Raw genomic sequence first — 16,421 nt, forward strand, 5'->3', positions numbered from 1 at the left:
CTGACCTGGGACACCTCCAGTGGCTGTATGCTGCCATTAAGGACATCAAATGGAAAGTAGAGAATGAGAAGAGGCCACGTCATGGGAAACAGTGTGACAGTATAGCCACTGTGACTGTGCACTGTTTTTCCCACTGGGTTTCTAGAGCCGATTCTATCTGTAAGGTCATCATTTCTCACTAGTCTCCCCCAAACACACAAATGGAATGGGGGAACACACACACACACACACACACACAGAGAGAGAGAGAGAGAGAGAGAGAGAGAGGGGGGGGGGGACAGAGAGAGAGAGAGAGAGAGAGAGAGAGAGAGAGAGAGAGAGAGACAGACAGACAGACAGACAGACAGAGAGAGACAGACAGACAGACAGACAGACAAAAAGACACAGATAGACAAAAAGACAGAGACAGACAGAGATAGACAGAGACAGAGAATATCATAGCATGGGGTGGGAGCCTGGGGATGGAATGAGAGTGTTCAGAAGGCACGAAGGAGTGGGAAGGTTGGTACATTTCAAGCACTATCAACGAGTCTGAACTACTACCCAAAGGAAGCCATTTCTCAGTTCCTACACACTTCAGCAGCAACTGCTATTCTCCACAGGAATCCAGCCTGTGATGACTAGCAAACTTGAGCTCCTTGAACTAGCAAACTCAGCTTTAATTGGCTGAGGGATTATTTCATTCACCAATCAATGCTGTCATTCTGGACACATTAAAAAATTGGTTTTCAAGCTAATACAGCATGGACACAGCTCAACCACCTTACCCTCCTGCCCCTTGTTTTACCTATCCTAATTGTCAGGTATGTCTTTCCTTTCCTTCTCCATGCTAGTAGACATACCTCTCTGCCTGTCTATGTATTCAAAAGCCTCATCATACAACTCCCCCCCACAACAGACCAGCCTGACTACCAGAGCAGTTTTAACAGCCCTGAAGCATGAGGGACAGAATATTCTGCCTCTGGAGTTGAGCTCAATAACAGAAGAACCTGGACCTCCTTACCCTGAAGACAGAGAGCCGTAAGCTTCCAGCCCAGCTTGGCCATGAAAGAAAGGGGGCTGGGGAGGGGAGGGGAGGGGGGAGGGGAGGGAAGGAAAAGGTTTCCTGTGGAGCTGGGTCATGAATTGATTCTCTAGCCCTAATTTGTATAATGTTCAAACATACGAACACATACACAGAAAAACTTGAAATATATCCATACCACAACATCTGAATTCTAGTTCCTACTGTAAGGATGATCCCTATTTAAGGTTTGTGGTCTATAAAGGGAAACTAAATTGCCACTTTGCCCTATTTCAAAATTTCATATGCTAAAATAAAGTGGGAGAATATTGCCCTGCCAGGTATATTCTGCAATGTTTGGGCAAACCCCACATAGATATTAGTTTAGCATGCCATTGGATTCCATTCTGTTGACTGAGCTACTTTTCATCCTTTCTTAGGCTGATATTAGCTTGTATATATTACTCTCACTAAATACAGAACAAGATTTGCCCAGCAGTATGGATAACATTAAATGTTCCAAGGTGTTGCATACAAGATGGTAACCAGTATTTTTATATAATTCTGTAATATTATTCTATCATTTAATTCACTATAAGAAGTTTGATATATCTTACTTATATCTTTCTCTTGTATATATGGAACACACACATCTCCTTTAACTGCTTCTTGATCTTAGCAGTTGCTCATTGTGTTGGTAAAATCCTTTCACTATGCTCATAATTAACTAATACAAGTCAAAACTTTACCTGTTTGGAAATATATAGCATTCTCAGATCAAAGAAAATAAGTTTTCTTCTGTTTTAAAATAATGAAACCCAGTGTATTTCCCACAATTTGTAATCTATCTCCAAATCAAGTTCATTCCTGACTTGTGAAGTACTCCTGTATGAAGGTCGGCTACAGTTTGTGGCTTTTTGTTGTGGCAAAATACACAGAACATAAAACTTACCATTTTAATCAATTTACAGTGTACAATTCAGTGACATAAGTAAATTCTCAAGGTTGTTGCAACCATCACCACTGTCTAGTTGCAGAACTGTGTTGCCACCTAAAAAGGAAATGTTATGATTGTTGAGTGTAATAATTACATGAGAAATTTCATTTTATTTGTACCAACAGCCTAATGCAAACTTAGTAAGTCTGATTCTGAAGCCTCATTCGCTTATAACCTTTCTAAGTCATCTTATCTTTAAACTTCTTAACACTTTAGGCTAATTGTTTATACAAACATACCCCTCGACATGCCCACCTACTAGAGTCAATAATGGAAACATTAACTTTTGTATGGTTTGCTAAATTTTGTATTTCTTCAATGTCTGCCTAAATTTAACATTTTATATATATTTAATCCAAATAAGGGCTTTATTTTCTGTATACACAGATTGTAAAAGAAGACCTAATTTTTCAAATATGACACCAAATTCTTCTCTAGTTTTCTATATATAAAATTACTAATGTCACCAGATGGTGGTAAAGCACACCTTTAATTACAGCACTTGGAAGGCAGAGAAGCAGGTAGATCTCTGAGTTCAAGGCCAGCTTGGTCTATGGAGTGAGTTCCAGGACAACCAGGACTACACAAAGAAACTCTGTCTCAAAAAACAAACAAACAAACAAACAAACAAAAAATCTGTGTTGAGCTGGTAGTGGCGGCACACACCTTTAATCCCAGCACTTGGGAGGCAGAGGCAGATGGATCTCTGTGAGTTTGAGGCCAGCCTGGTCTACAAGGCAAGTCCAGTACAGCCAAGGCTATATAAAGAAACCCTATCTCAAAAAACCAAATAAATAAATAATGTTGTTTCATTTTTATTAATTAATCCATATAGTTATACATAATGGTTGTATGATGTTTCCCTAATACTTTCCTTGAACTATCAACAAGAAATATTACTTCTGAGACCATTTAATTAGGCACAATGGTTCCCAACTTTCTTAATGTTTCAACCCTTTAATATAGTTCCTCATGCTGTGGTGACCCCCACTCCCAAAATTATTTTATCTCTACTTCAACTGTAATTTTGCTCCTGTTATGAACTATAATGTGGCTATTTTTGGCTATAGAGGTTTGCAGATGGGATCGTGACCTATAGGTTGAGAATTGTGAAATTAGACTCATTTTCATTTTCCCTTTAGGTAATATTGAAGCCAAATCTACACTTTGAATTGCTAACTGCCGTTTGAGTTACCCCGTTACTGAAAACTTACCTTATCCCAATTTTGCAGCTGTATCACTTTCTGAGCTCCTCTCACTTATTTCAACATATTATTCATGATATTGCGACATATTTTCCTATCACGCATGGTGGTTCATTTCCAAGAATGCTCAGTGACTACTTTATCTAGGTCCCACTTTTCTGAAACATTTCTTGATTACAAAAGTCCAGAATAACCTCCCTTCCTAAAATAGGACTTTCTAGTAAGCATGTGTTTGTTCTAATGCTAATCATCTATTTTTGAATGTGCATACTGTATCTGCACCTGATTTTTAAAGCGAAGAAGGGCCATTTATGTCAATTTTAACATCGAACTTTATTGAAAACACAGACTCAAGTAGAGAACCACATGTTGCAACAACACATAGCAGGATAGCTTAGTCATATGACTTGGTTCATTGAGAGCTCAACACTAAAAAATACCACAATCTGGACAGTAGGACAAGTATCAACAAATGGGGTTTTCACTTCTGATATTCATTTTGGCATCCACAAATGACCCAGCTCACAACAAGAGTTTGACAAGTTAACATTAGCATTAAAAATATAAGTCACAACACAGAACCAGACTGTGAACACCAAAGCACTATTTAGGGTTCTTTGGGAACATAAGGCTGACCAGTGGCAGGTGCTTACTCACACTCACTTTACTGTCCCTCCTCGGGATCATTTTGATTATCAATTTGGATTTGCAGGCGTTTAGCTAGCTCTTCAAACTCATGGAATGCAGAAACAAGCGGCTCAAGACTGAAATCATCATCCATTAAAGACATCGCTCCACTTTTGACAATGCTACTGATGTTCTGAAACATTTTAATAACAATCTGAATATTATCATTTGTCTCCTCTATGTTAAAGAGACCCACAAATACAGACAGAGCTTTGGCACTGAATAGTTTCTTTGCCACCATAGGATTGTCAGACAAGTTCAACAGCATTTTCAGCACGTGAAACTTTGTTCGTGCATTGCCTGTGGTTAATAAGGCCAGAAAGCCGGACACATAATTGGCAATCAGTATGTGGTAGTCAGTGGTTATCGTGAGGTGTCTGAGCATCCTTATGCCAGTTAGCTGCTCAAGGGAATCCACACTATGTGCCAGGGTTTCCTCACACACCTGACAAATAAATGTCTCAATCATGTTTAGATTTGGATAAGGTGGAGCCATGTGGACCATGTTTTCCAAAAAATTGGTCCTAACTCTGGATGAAGGATAATTCATCAGGGTTTCAATGAGTGAGACAACCCCAGAATCTCGAATGAAATCTCGGGTAAACTGAGAAGCGGTTCTCATGCCCATTACGATCTTAGCTATTTCGTGGATAAACGGATCACGAATTCTTTCCATTAGTAAAAGCAGTTCCTCAAACTCCGCAGAACCAATTTTAAGCTCACACTGGATGCAGCTGCAAGACCAACTCTCAGGCTGTGCACTTTCCCTGGCCTTAAGATGTGCTCGGATTTCCTGGACTGACCGGTAAGAGGGATCATACTGAAATGGGAACTCGGGTTCCGGAAGACCAGGCTGAACAGAACCCTGCTCTTCCCCTTCTGCGCCAAGCTCCGCATTCTTGGCTTTTGCCTCAGCATTTTCAGAAGGCCCTTCAGCAATTATAAAGGGTCTTGTGGAAGGGAAGCCAAGCCCGCTGCTAGGAGCAGGTTTGAACTCAACAGTAACCTCATCCCAGGATTGGGGCCTGGATGCTACATTAATCTCCTCCTCGGCTAGATCTCTGAACCTGTTCTTAGCCCTGTACACAGGAGTGGGATTGGGATCAAAGCACACCTCATCTCTGTCCCAAAACCAGGACCCAAATATGGCCTCTTCTTCAGACTCAGGCCTGACCTCATCTCTGGCCACAGCCCCCAAACTGGACTTTTCTTCTGTCCAGAACAAGGATCCGCCAATGGCTCCCTCTTCAGCCTCTGGTTCAGAATCACAGACTGCCGAAGCTGTAGCCTCCAAACCAGTCTCCTGTTCTGCCCAGAACCAGGACCCAATAATCACTTCCTCCTCAAACCTGGACTCTTGCTGGACTTTGTCATCATTTTTAACATCTTTTTGGTCCCTATTTTTCACGGTATTATTAGACTCTTCCTTGTCTCTGCGCCTGAATCTATTAGTCTCTTCTCCAGGCAAAAACCAGGACTCCTTATAGAACTCATCTTCATCTTCAGACTCAAAATAGTCCTCTCTCTTTGTCCTGGTCCTGGCTCTGACATTTGCCTCTTCCCTGCTTCTGGGCCTAAACAAGTCATTAGAATTTTCTCCAGCCCAAAAACAGAATGGGTTACCCGCCTCATCCTCAGACCCAGACCAAGAATCAATATAGGGTTCTTGTTTGGATCTGGGCCTGGCCCTGCTGTTAGTCTGATGTTTAGCCCTGTGCCTGGACCTAGTATTCACCTCTTCCCTGGGCCATGATCTGATACTTGGCTCCTCTCCAGTCCAGAAAGAAGACATTGTAGAGCTTTCATCTGCTGACCAAAACCCAGACTCATTAGAGGTCTCCTCCCTGGCTCTGGGCCTAGGATAGCACCAAGAACCCATATTGGCCTCCTCTCCTGGTCCAAACCAGGGCTGGATTCCAGGCTGACCCTGGGTGCCAGGAAAGGTATCTCTGTCCATATTGACCAGTTCTCTATCCATAGATAGACTCTTAGATTTAGTAACTGATGTAGACCCTGCATTGAGCAATGGCCATGTGACAGCATTAGAGAAGGGTGCTCCCTCAGCACGTGGCATTGCCTCAGCTCCAAACTCACTCCGGGCCCATGCCTGTGCATCATCCTTAGGCCTTGCTCCCGGGATTGGCTTGGCCTCGGTCTTAGGGCGAGCACCACCTACTGCCCTGGCATCAGTTTTGGGCCTGGCACCAGTCATTACCTGGGCCTCAGATCTAAGCCTGGCTCCAGTCATTGCCTGGGCCTCAGTTTTAGGTCTGGCTCCAGACGCCGACTGGGTTTCAGCTTTAGACCTGGCCTTAGAGGAAGATTTACTTTCAGTTTTGGGCCTGGCACCACTTGTTGCTGGAGCCTGGGGCCTGACTTTGGGTCTGACGACCATAGGGACTTCACTTTCTCGTTCAGTCCCACCCACAGCCTCTTCCTGAGGTTTCTTATCAGGCTTGGCCTGGGAACCAGTCTCAACTTCTGCCCCAGTCATGGTACAAATTAGAGAGAAGGCTCAATTAATAATGCCTACCAAAGCCTCAGTCTCAACAACAGATCTGTCACAGTATGGTATCTTCACACTCTGATCTTTTGTGAGGAGCAGGGGTCAATCACCAATCCAGCACCAGTGAGACTCCTACCCAAGCAGTCCCAGTCAGTAACACAGATACAGTGCAGAAGAGGTGACACCAAGCTGGAGGAAGCTGGAGAGCTCCTAAGTGGCCGCAGACCTGTTGATTGCACCGGTCAGCAGCAGGCCCAGCACCAGCAAACAGCCACCGCAGGTGATCTAGGAGGAGAAAAGAAGGGGGCCATCAGCCTGACACAGTCCTGTTGCCTCCTGTAGAAACTTACACAGAGACACGGGTGCATGCTGCTGACTGGCACAGGCCAGCCATGACAAAAATCCCTATGTTCCTTTGGCCTGCTGGAAAACAGGGACAGGCTTGAGTAGGAAGTGCACCCGCCAGGAATGGAGACAGAGGGGAATCCCTGAATCTCACAATACTCACTCCAGGGTGACCTCAATCTCTACCCTCTTCCCCATACCAACCTTCAGCGATGTGCTGCAATTCTCCCTCTTTCCTGTGTTCAAGTGGTGTTAAGAACAACAGCTCACTGCAAGGAAGCCTACAAGCGCAGAAAACAAAACAGAGACTCGGTGTGGGGTAGATAGGCACAGATCCCTGAGCCCAAACAACAACAACAACACCACGCCTGTTGTCTGTCTAACGTTCTGTCCCCTGGTTCCAGCACCCAAGGCTCGGCCGGGGGATCATAGTCTACCTCACACCTATCTAAAACAGTACCTCTGAAAGGAGGTAAGGAAGCTGTAGCTATGGGCAAATTTAGGGGACAGTACAGACACTATGCACCCTCCTGGGTTACAGCAATCTGAATTTGCCTCCTCAGTAGCCTGATGTTGCACTGGCCCCTGCACTGGCCCCAAGGCTTACCAACTCCAGAGACCAGAGACAGTCTCCTTGACGCCTTCTTTCCTTTCTTACAGAAATGACCAGTCTTAAAGCAGGACTGTGGACAAAACGACATGAAAATGTAAGACATTGGGAATTGATGAGAGGAGCTGTGGGCAAATTTAGGGGACAGTAAGGCGTCATGCATCCTCTTGGGTTGCAGCAATCTGAATTTGCCTCCTCAATAGCTGGCCCCTGCACTGGCCCCAAGGCTTACCAACTCCAGAGACCAGAGACAGTCTCCTTGACGCTTTCTTTCAGAAATGACAAGTCTTAAAGCAGGACTGTGGACAAAACGACATGAAAATGTAAGACATCTGGAATTGATGGCAACAGCTGTGGGCAAATTTAGAGGACACTAAAGATACTATGCAGCCTCTTGGTTACAGCAATCTGAATCTGCCGCCTCAGTAGCTGGCCCCTGCACTGCCACCGATGCTCACCAACTCCAGAGACCAGAGACAGTCTCCTCAACGCCTTCTTTCCTTTCCTGCAGAAATGACCAGTCTTAAAGCAGGACTGTGGACAAAAAGACATGAAAATTTAAGACATCGGGAACTGATGGCAACAGCTGTGCGCAAATTTAGAGGACAGTAAAGACACTATGCAGCCTCTTGGTTACAGCAATCTGAATCTGCCTTCTGAGTAGCTAGCTCCTGCACTGGCCCCAAGGCTCACCAACTCCAGAGATCAGAGACAGTCTCCTGGACGCCTTCTTTCCTTTCTTTCAGAAATGACCAGTCTTAAAGCAGGACTGTGGACAAAACGACATGAAAATGTAAGACATCAGGAACTGATGGCAGCAGCTGTGGGCAAATGTAGGGGGGACAGTAAGGCATCATGCACCCTCTTGGGTTGCAGCAATCTGAATTTGCCTCCTCAGTAGCTGGCCCCTGCACTGGCCCCAAGGCTCACCAACTCCAGAGACCAGAGACAGTCTCCTCGACGCCTTCTTTCCTTTCCTGCAGAAATGACCAGTCTTAAAGCAGGACTGTGGACAAAATGACATGAAAATGCAAGACATCTGGAATTGATGGCAACAGGTGTGGGCAAATTTAGGGGGGACAGTAAGGCGTCATGCACCCTCTTGGTTACAGAATCTGCCTCCTGAGCAGCTGGCTCCTGCTCTGCCACCGATGCTTACCAACCTCCAGGGACCAGAGACACCTTCTTTCCTTTCTTGCAGAAGTGACCAGCCTTAAAGCAGGCCTGTGGACAAAGAGGTGAAAACGTAAGACAATCGGGAAAGGATGGCAGCAGCTGATCTTGTTGAGAGCGACACCACCTAGGATCATGCGTCCTTCAGCACTCAGGGTCCTACTGCTGGAACATTCCTGTCTGATTTAGCCTGGCTGCAGGGTTCTGGGGGTAACACCCTCTCTTGATGTCATACTCATTAGTCCCTTCTGCAATTCTCAGGATTCACCACTAGGTGGCCACATTTCCTTGCCTTGCGCAGCAAAAAATGGGGGAAGGGCGCAGTACATTCTAGAAGCAGGCTCTGAAGTGGTCCTTGGATTTATGGCTCCGTCATCATCCCCAACCCACCTTTTCTGACCCCAGGATCGGGAGGGAGGGGGAGGGAAGTGGGAAAAGGACCTGCAAAGCTGTGAGAAATGAGATTAGGAGACACCAATAGATACCTCACCTGTTCTGGTCTGTCACCCCACCCCTTTGGCGTCTCCACTCACTGTCAGGTGCCCACTCCCACTGCCACACACCTCCAGAAATCCACGCCATTTTCCTGTTCCTCTTTTCTCAAGCCTCTGGTCTACAGATGCTCACTGTGGCCTGTCAGAATACGCCAGACCTACCGCGCAGACAGGAGACTTTGCCATCAAGCAGGAGCCTGTGAGGAGTGACAGCACCCAGGGCGCAGGGTACCAGGCCCACCCGCCAAACCAGATCATAGCTCTAAAAGCTGAGGCGATTCACCACACATCAGCATAATTCTGAAGTGCAAATGAACCTACAGCCCCCAGAACTGGACACCCGACCTATACAGGAACCAGTGGGCTCCAGGCTCGCTGCCCCCTCCCCCATCCCAACTCCCCTACAGTCATTTCTCCCACAGGCGCCTATCCATAATCTTTGCACGTCCCAGACCAACACCTGACAGGAGATTGCCAAGACATCTGCTCTGCCAGCATCCAGACCATCACACCCCTCCACTGTAGCCAGCCCCTGCGTCTGCCACACGACCTGGGTTCCCGCCTCCTCTCCCTCCTCCTCCTCACTGCCTGAGGTCTCTGGGCACCGCTCCAGGAAGCAGCCACGATCCCGCTGGCCTGTACTGGACTGTCAGGGCCAGGCAGTGGTCCGCAGCGAGCGACCGCCCAGAGCCCTCGACACACCCCCACTTGCCTGGCCAGGCGCGCGGCCCAGGTCTCCCGGCTCCGGGCTGCTCCCGAGTCCGTCGTCCTCTGTCTTTTCCTGGCTGTGCTCTGTCCTCCTCCGCTGCTCCTCTCACTGGGCTCTCGCTGCTTTGCGCGCGAGCAGAAGGTTCGAGATGCGTCCCGCCCCCACGCCTCTGCACCAAACGGGCAGGGGCTGCGCAGGATGCGGCAACAGAGCTCGCCTCGAGGGTGTCGGGAAGGGGGCGGAGGGATATGGCGCTAGGCTCAACGCCCCCTCCCGGGCCCACCGTAGTTCCGACTCTGAGTGGGCGGGGCTAGAGACAACCCCACTCCACTTGGAGGGAGGGGCGGGTTGCGCCACTGGGCTTCTGCAGACCCCTGTTTATCCTAACCAGAGACCACCGCCACATTTTTGGCGCCAGTACAGTGTGTGGAATGAGTCAGGGTCTGTGAGGGCTTTTGGGCGGCGGTCTACAGGGAGAAGGAGGTCTGGAGTTAGGCAGCAGGAGGGAGCAGCGGAGGGATACTGTGTGGTCATTAGGTTCATTTGCACTTCAGAACGAGGCTGGACATAGCTACCCTCTCTACTCCCCCCCCCAACACATACACCTCCCCCACTTGCCAGTTGAAAAGGAGGGGGGCTGCCAGTACTGCAGCCTGAGAGGGGACAGGTGACCTAGCAACAGACAGCCAATAGGTTCCTGTTGTTTCCCCCATGTTTTTTCTTTCACTGTTTCATGCAACCATGAAGAGGATCCAAAGTGGAGGCCTCCATTACATCTCCCACCACTGTCCCTCTTCCCACTGCTCCTCTTCTAAAGGGAAGAAAGGCAGCGAAGGAAAGAGGGAGGGAGAGAAGAAGGGAGGGAGAGAGACAGAGACAGCGACAGAGAGACAGAGATTCTCATTAGAAGTAGCAATACCCTTTGGCTTATTTATTATCTCTTCCCACAATTGCCCTTTCCCTGGCTGGTTTTGCAGGGGTCTTGGAGAGTCCTGTCTCTCTGCTCTCCTACAGCCAAGTGTTAGGACTCATTCGAGGCCTGTTCAGTTTCCTTGCCCATGGTTCTCTGAAATCTTCTCTTGCCAGTCAGGGCCAAGCTCTAAATTTGACAGTATGCGAATGCAGAGGGGATCGGCTAGCTTGGATCTCAGCCATACCTAGGTTCACCTTATCTTCTGGGAAAGGAACCTCCACGCATGCGTCTTTTCCCTCAAGACCAAAACCTGGTTAATTTTGAGTCTTTTCTTTTACCCCATTCACAAAATTCCCTTTGCTCTTCCACCTTTCTTTTCTGCTCTTGGTTTGTGGGAAAAATAGCAGTGGCCACTAAAGCTGTTGAGCTTGCCCATTTAGAAATTAATTTACACAACTGCAGTGTTTAGCAAAATAACAACCCCAAGTCCATACCCATGATATGTGAACATATTATTTGCTCAGGGAGAATTAAAGTTTCAGGTGGAACTAAGGTTTTTGGGTTGTTTTGTTGTTGTTGTTGTTGTTGTTTTTCTTAGCCTGGTGGAAACTAAGGCTGTTAATAGTGGAACTTAACACACAATTATGCTGGATAATTGTACCTGGTATAATTGCAAGGTGTGGAATAAGATTCTGTGTTTGAAGGAAGCAACATGGGTGGGGGGTGCAGAGCTAGAAAGTCCATTGTTCGCTTTGAAGATGGAAAGAGTACAGTAACCATTGGATGTAATTTGTCTCTAAAAGATGGGACGAAAACCAAATAAGACTCTCCCACAGTAATATTAGAAGGAGCTCTCATAGCACCTTTTAAAAGTGTCACTTTTAAAAATAATTTCTACCGTTCATAATTGCAAAACTATATATATATATGCATTATCTTAACCCACTACTTTTGTAATCCATTGCCTCTGTCTAGTCTCTGTATATTCAAAGAACCCTGGATGGGGAAAACTTTCCTAAAATATGTCCCTGTACAAATTTTTTCTTACCAACTTTCCCCAAGCAATAGAGTTTAATGGGCTTCATAGTTTGTATGCCATGGTTAGTATTTTAAGCCTTTTTGAAAAACAACTTATTACTTTATGTGTATGGATGTTTTGCTCAGTACCTGCAGAGGTCATAAGGTTATCGCACTCCTGGTAACTGGAAGCACAAATGGCTGTGAGCCAATATCTTGGTGCTGGGGTCAAACTTATGTCCTTCTTCAAGCGTAGTAAGTGCTCTCAGCAGTTCAGCCATCTCTCTATCCCCTTGTATCCAGCATTTTAAGCAATCAAAAGTAGGTGAAGTTATACTGGAGAAAGTACATGCCGTATACGACAGACAATTCTTTGGTGTTTCAGGCAAGTTCCTTGAGTTCCCACAGGCTTTGGTCTCTGGGGATTTCCGAACCACTCTGTTGTGGATACTGACGGATACTGTGGTTAGTTAACACAAGTATTAACAAAGCCCTTTCCCATTCTGGGAAGTCCTAGACTCACTCTCTTTCACTGCATTTCAGTCTCTAGGAAGATTGGCTTTGCAATCTTTTCTCAGCACTGCTAGCCACCGCTGCCTCTTTTCTCCCTTTGTGTTAAAGGAGAAATACTTTTGTGATGGTCCTTGAGGGTCAACTTAGAGACTGTTACTTTGTTTTTTCCAATCACTGATATGAAGGGGAACCCTTTTTTCACTGTAAAATATTCTGTATTTCCATACCTGTATTTTTTGTGAAGCATACATTGTTTGTATGTTAAGAAAAAGTAACCCCCAAACAACCCAGGCTGTTGCTAAGGCTAGTTGCTGCTCTACCCAAAGTGATGGTGAGGCCCTATTCCTGAAGACAATGCTTACACATTTCACTGAACATGGAGAAATCTCCTGGTGCACACAGAAATCCTTTATGCATACTGATTAGTAATCATGGTACGGGAAAGTATTCTGCATGCTCCCAAAGAAGAAAGGTACAAAATCTCCAATCTACAATGCTGTCCTATTTGCAAGATGTGCTAGTGAAATAGTGGCACAAAACTTGTGGAAATAACCAGTAAGTATCTGATTAGATTTAAGGTCCATTCCATGAGATGGAACCTATCTCTGACACTATTCAGGTGGCCAAGAACCCAAGACTGGAAAGATCGGGGACCGAGTGTAAAACCAACACTACTTACTGCTAAGGGAAGACTGCAATAAAATGACTTCTAATGACATTCTGCTATACTCAAAGATCAGTGTCTTGTTCAACCATTATCAGAGAAGCTTCCTCCTCCAGCAGATGTGGGAATAAATACAAAGACCCACAGCTGTACAATGCGCAGAGTGGGAGACTTTGGAACACTCATCCAAGTGGGATATCTCCACCAAATCCCTCCCCTCGGGGCTCCGGGAATACTGCAGTAGAGGAGATTGAAAGATGGTAAGAGAAGGAGGGAATGGAGAAGGGCAAGGAAAACTGGCTCTCTAAACATAGCAGGACCTTCTAAATATAGCAGGACTGATAAGCATACTAAGTCAGAGAGGCTGTGGCATCATGCACAGGGCTGACAAGGGTCTGAGACTAATGGGGTCCCAGTGCTAAGAGAGGAAGTGGAAAAAAGCTAACATCCTTAACACAGATGCTATCTCTAATTAATAACGTCCCGAAAATGAAAAAAAGATGTGTTCTCCAAGGGAGTCTCACTGATTATACAACCCACACTTAAGGGCAGACCTTACATCCAGCAATAGAAGGCCAAGACAAATATTACCTCAGTGGCATTTTTGGAGGTTCCTTGTCAGGGTTTTTTTTGAAGGCCCTTTGCATTTATATTATGGATTCTGGCTTTATTTTTTTTTATGTATTTCTGTGTGTATGTATGTGTTTCTGCATCTTTATATGTTTCTTCTGATTTTTCTTCAGCTTTTTCTTCTGTTTGTTTGTTTTATCTGATTTTTAGTATAATGATTTTAAATGCATGTTTGTATCCTAATGAATAAGAGAAAAGGTGTGGATTTGAGTGAGTGGGGAAATTGGAGAATCTGGAAGGAGTTGGGGGAGGGAAAACTGTAATCAGAATATATTCTATTTTTGTAATCTTTTTTTGGTTTTTCTTTGTGTGTGTGTGTGTTAAAAAGGTGTTTTAAATTTTTATTAAAATTAAATTTTCATATACTGTTTAATATATTTTATAGCAAAAGAAAACAAAAGGTAAAGGAAATGTTACACAATACATTGTTATTAGCTCCAGAAAGTCTTAGAATGCCACATAACTCCTTAATTTTGCTTACTAGAAACCAAAGCCCTTGAATTGATAGAGAAAACTCATACCAAATTTGCACAGCTAGAGATCGAATATGTGAGGGTGATCCCACATTCCGGGAGTAGGAGACCAGCAAAACACGGGACACTTCCCTCCTCAGCTTCAGAGTGCTTTGGTGTCAGGCAGACACCAACATGCTGGCTTAAGTGTGGAATTTTTTCTTTTCTGGTGTTAATATTTGTGATTATGATTTTTTTTCTGGTGATACTGGCTTTATTGAATTCAGCTCAGATCTATCAGTTGAGAGACAGTTGCTGTTTCTTCTACTCAGGTATGTTTCCAAGATGTCCAATAGCTACATGCATTAGCTTTCTCAGGACCTCCATTTCTCTCTCATTCCTTATCACTGAACCACCCTATAAAGCCTGAGTTCTCCTGTACTCTGAGGCTTTCGATGACCTTTTTTTTTTGTTGTTGTTTTTTTTGTTTGTTGGCTTTTTGAGACAGGGTTTCCCTGTGTAGCCTTGGCTGTCCTGGTTTCTCTTTGTAGACCAGGCTGGCCTCAAACTCACAAAAATCCACCTGCCTCTTCCTCCCCAAGTGCTGGGATTACAGGCATGCACCACCATGCCAGGCTTAAAAAAATCTATTTTCAATTAAAAAGAGGTTTAAAAAAAGAAAAGAATGCCTGAAGATGATTCTTATAATAGATCTAGAGATGGATGGATGCTGTCTATTAGAGAAAAAACACCTTAAATATGATGTTGAAATGGTCTTATATGGGGCTGGAGAGATAGCTCAGTGGTTAAAAGCACATTGTTCTTCTAGAGGACCCCTGATCAGTTCCCAGCATCCACCTTTGTGAGCCAGCTGTATCTCTAGCGCCGGGAATCTCATGCCCTCTTCAGGTATCCATGGACATGTGCACACAGACAAAAATTTGAAATGAGTAAGTAAATTGTCTTCCTTGGTGTACTTTTTTTCTTTTTCTGCACATCATGATCTCATTAGTGAATAAATAACACTTGAAAGATGGGCATCAAAGTTCTGATGAAGTGTGTGTGTGTGTGTGTGTGTGTGTGTGTGTGTGTGTGTGTGTGCGCGCGCGTGTGTCCCCCTAACTGTTCTCCTTAATGCTATTGTTGATTTAAAGCCACTGGTACCTTTGTTTCAATTCCTAATCCTGCAAGTTCAAAGGCCTTTGAAAATGATGTTATCACCAACCAATTCCTCTTCTAATTCTGGGTTTGGGGGCACTGGCATTTTGTTGTGATATTTACCTACAGAGGAATGCTTCTACCAAAAGCTGACACATTTTACTGCCAGGCTGAAAAACTTGTTGGACAAAGTGTTGTGAATTTATTTAGAGACATAGAGACTATGTGTGATGAGCATTTATTGACCCAAGAACAGCTTTATTCTATGCTCTTTCTGAGCATACCAGTGCTTTGCCCCACCTCCTCTTCCCTGCTGGTTATCCTAGTCCTGCAACTACTTGCCTGAGATAACCCCCTTCCTCCCCTTTCAGCCTCTCCCTCCCTCTTTCCCCAGTCTCTCTCTAGGGTGTGTGTGTGTGTGTGTGTGTGTGTGTGTGTGTGTGTGTGCGCGTGTGTGTGTGTTTTCAAGACAGGGTTTCTCTGTGTAGCCCTGGCTATCCTGAAGTCACTTTGTAGACCAGTTTGGCCACAAACTCAGAGACCCACCTGCCTCTGCCTCCCGAGTGCTGGGATTAAGGGTGGATGACACCACACCTGGTTAGCCTGCCTCTCATACTTTGAGCCTCACCTGATCCCAGACTTCTGTTCCCTCTTCAGCAATACAAAAGGAGAGGGAACTAGGAGAGATAGATGACACTATGGATGTTTGAAAAATCCATAGAGAAGCATATTGTTCATGCTAGCCTAAAGTTACATATATAACATAGATAAGTACATATGTATACATAAACACACTCACATGAGCCATAGTCTATCTAACAAAAAACCCCTAATACTAAGCATGAGAAACTTCCTTTAGGGTTGTTGTTCAGGGGATTCCATGAGATTGTCCTCAAACACTACAGGCTATTAACATTGCATTTGCTTGCCTCCGAGAATTTGAAGACACTACACACTGGACACAAGGACTTGGCAGAATCATGCTGGAAATGACCAGGAGGCCTTCTCCCTGAGGACTAGCTCTCACAGCATGAGGAGATATGCAATCTGCAAAAGGAAGGACAAATTCAATAGTCTTACCCAGCGATGACACCTATAAATACCAATGACCAGCATGGGAATAGATCTCCAAAGGTGTAATAGTGACCCCATCCCCAAAGGATCACATGGACTTTCTCCTCCAAGCTTCCTTCTCGCAACTCATGTCAGTATCCCAGCAGACAGTCCCTGTGAACACACCAGCTGAACAGGCCGGGGAAATGGGTAAGCTAATTGAAGAGCTTTACCAACCTCTCCTCTCCTCCATACCACCCCAGTCCCCTCCCCATCTCTACAACAGAACACC

At 45.2% G+C, this 16,421-nt stretch overlaps 2 protein-coding genes across 2 annotated transcripts in view; both read right to left on the reverse strand.

Moving 5' to 3' along the window:
• The window catches only part of GPRASP3 (G protein-coupled receptor associated sorting protein family member 3), a 38,609-nt gene extending 28,627 nt beyond the window's left edge, over nucleotides 1-9,982 (reverse strand). The window contains exons 1-10 of the mRNA XM_084790302.1: nucleotides 9,733-9,982; nucleotides 8,513-8,577; nucleotides 8,284-8,359; nucleotides 8,047-8,122; nucleotides 7,812-7,887; nucleotides 7,586-7,652; nucleotides 7,351-7,426; nucleotides 6,948-7,024; nucleotides 6,426-6,683; nucleotides 1,956-2,054 (exon numbers count right to left, since the gene is read on the reverse strand). The gene's annotated coding sequence lies outside the window, so the exon portion shown is untranslated. The remainder of the gene's footprint in view (nucleotides 1-1,955; nucleotides 2,055-6,425; nucleotides 6,684-6,947; nucleotides 7,025-7,350; nucleotides 7,427-7,585; nucleotides 7,653-7,811; nucleotides 7,888-8,046; nucleotides 8,123-8,283; nucleotides 8,360-8,512; nucleotides 8,578-9,732) is intronic.
• The window catches only part of LOC311601164 (G-protein coupled receptor-associated sorting protein 1-like), a 36,749-nt gene continuing 23,841 nt past the window's right edge, over nucleotides 3,514-16,421 (reverse strand). The window contains exons 4-9 of the mRNA XM_084788581.1: nucleotides 9,606-9,946; nucleotides 8,513-8,577; nucleotides 8,284-8,359; nucleotides 7,756-7,887; nucleotides 6,638-6,683; nucleotides 3,514-6,406 (exon numbers count right to left, since the gene is read on the reverse strand). Of these exons, the coding sequence (XP_084644707.1) occupies nucleotides 3,870-6,406; nucleotides 6,638-6,683; nucleotides 7,756-7,887; nucleotides 8,284-8,359; nucleotides 8,513-8,577; nucleotides 9,606-9,946 (3,197 nt within the window). The 3' untranslated portion in view covers nucleotides 3,514-3,869. The remainder of the gene's footprint in view (nucleotides 6,407-6,637; nucleotides 6,684-7,755; nucleotides 7,888-8,283; nucleotides 8,360-8,512; nucleotides 8,578-9,605; nucleotides 9,947-16,421) is intronic.

Source organism: Acomys minous (assembly GCF_964271855.1).
Source record: "Acomys minous genome assembly, chromosome: 7".
Taxonomy (NCBI): Eukaryota; Metazoa; Chordata; class Mammalia; order Rodentia; family Muridae; genus Acomys; species Acomys minous.